General features: G+C 47.4%; 1 protein-coding gene across 1 annotated transcript in view; it reads left to right on the top strand.

The window, feature by feature from the left end:
* The first annotated feature begins 291 nt into the window (after positions 1-291).
* dpy19l3 (dpy-19 like C-mannosyltransferase 3) overlaps positions 292-917 on the top strand; it is a 75,571-nt gene continuing 74,945 nt past the window's right edge. Inside the window, exon 1 of the mRNA XM_008286967.1 lies at positions 292-409. Coding sequence (XP_008285189.1) covers positions 292-409 — 118 coding nt within the window. The remainder of the gene's footprint in view (positions 410-917) is intronic.

Genomic DNA, 917 nt, shown 5'->3' with positions numbered 1-917 from the left:
CGCTGGCTTCATGTAGTTTTTGCGGTAATTGGTGTCGATAGGTGCATCTGATGTTATTCTGGCAGCAACGTGAACAGGAAATGCCGCCGTAAGCAGGCCTGTCTAGCCATCTGTCAGAGCAAACAGTGGTGCATGCAGCTTGGCTTTGGCTCAAGTCGCAGCACAACGACGCAGTTTGCCCGTTTGCGTGTGTTTTAGTCTTCACATGTTGAATCGTTTGCCATATCTGTGTGGATAATCAGACACACTCACACACACACACACACACTCCCCCCTCAGTCTGCTGAAAACATGACAGCCCTGCGTCAGAGGAAGGGCAGCAAGGGGAAGGAGCCCACCCTGGGTGCAGAGTTTCAGCCCCAGCAGCCCAACTGTTGCACCGATCACCATCCAGAGAAGATCCTGCACGGTGAGTGAGCCTCCCTGACACCCATCACCCATCACCCAGTGGGTGCAGAAAGCAGCCTTTTAACCAGGGCTGAGAATGACTGGAGATCATCCATCATGCTGCAGTGTTTTTGAACCAGGTCCCAGCTCCAGAGTCTGTGTTCTGTGCTTGACTCTGACCTCTGACCTGGATGTTCTCAGTGTGGCTCCATTTAGGGATTGACCATATGGTTTATTCAGGGCTCATACTGATATTGATTATTAGTAGCCAAGGAGGCTGATATCCAGTATTTGGAACTGATAAACAATTGCAGTTAAAATGAAAATCCATGTTTCAGAATTTAGAATACTACAAACACAACACTTAGTGGATGTGCCCTTTTTTTCAAATTTGTTGTCTCACATGTTGTTTAATTAAAAGAGAACAATTCAACAATTATCTTTCAGAGTTGTTTGGCTGTTTCTCCTGATGCACAACCGATCAGATGGAGCTGTAGGCAAGACGTTGCTCGAACCCAGACAACAGTGAC

The sequence above is a fragment of the Stegastes partitus genome, unplaced genomic scaffold (assembly GCF_000690725.1).
Source record: "Stegastes partitus isolate 25-593 unplaced genomic scaffold, Stegastes_partitus-1.0.2 Scaffold479, whole genome shotgun sequence".
Taxonomy (NCBI): domain Eukaryota; kingdom Metazoa; phylum Chordata; class Actinopteri; family Pomacentridae; genus Stegastes; species Stegastes partitus.
This window is presented reverse-complemented; position numbering and strand designations above follow the sequence as displayed.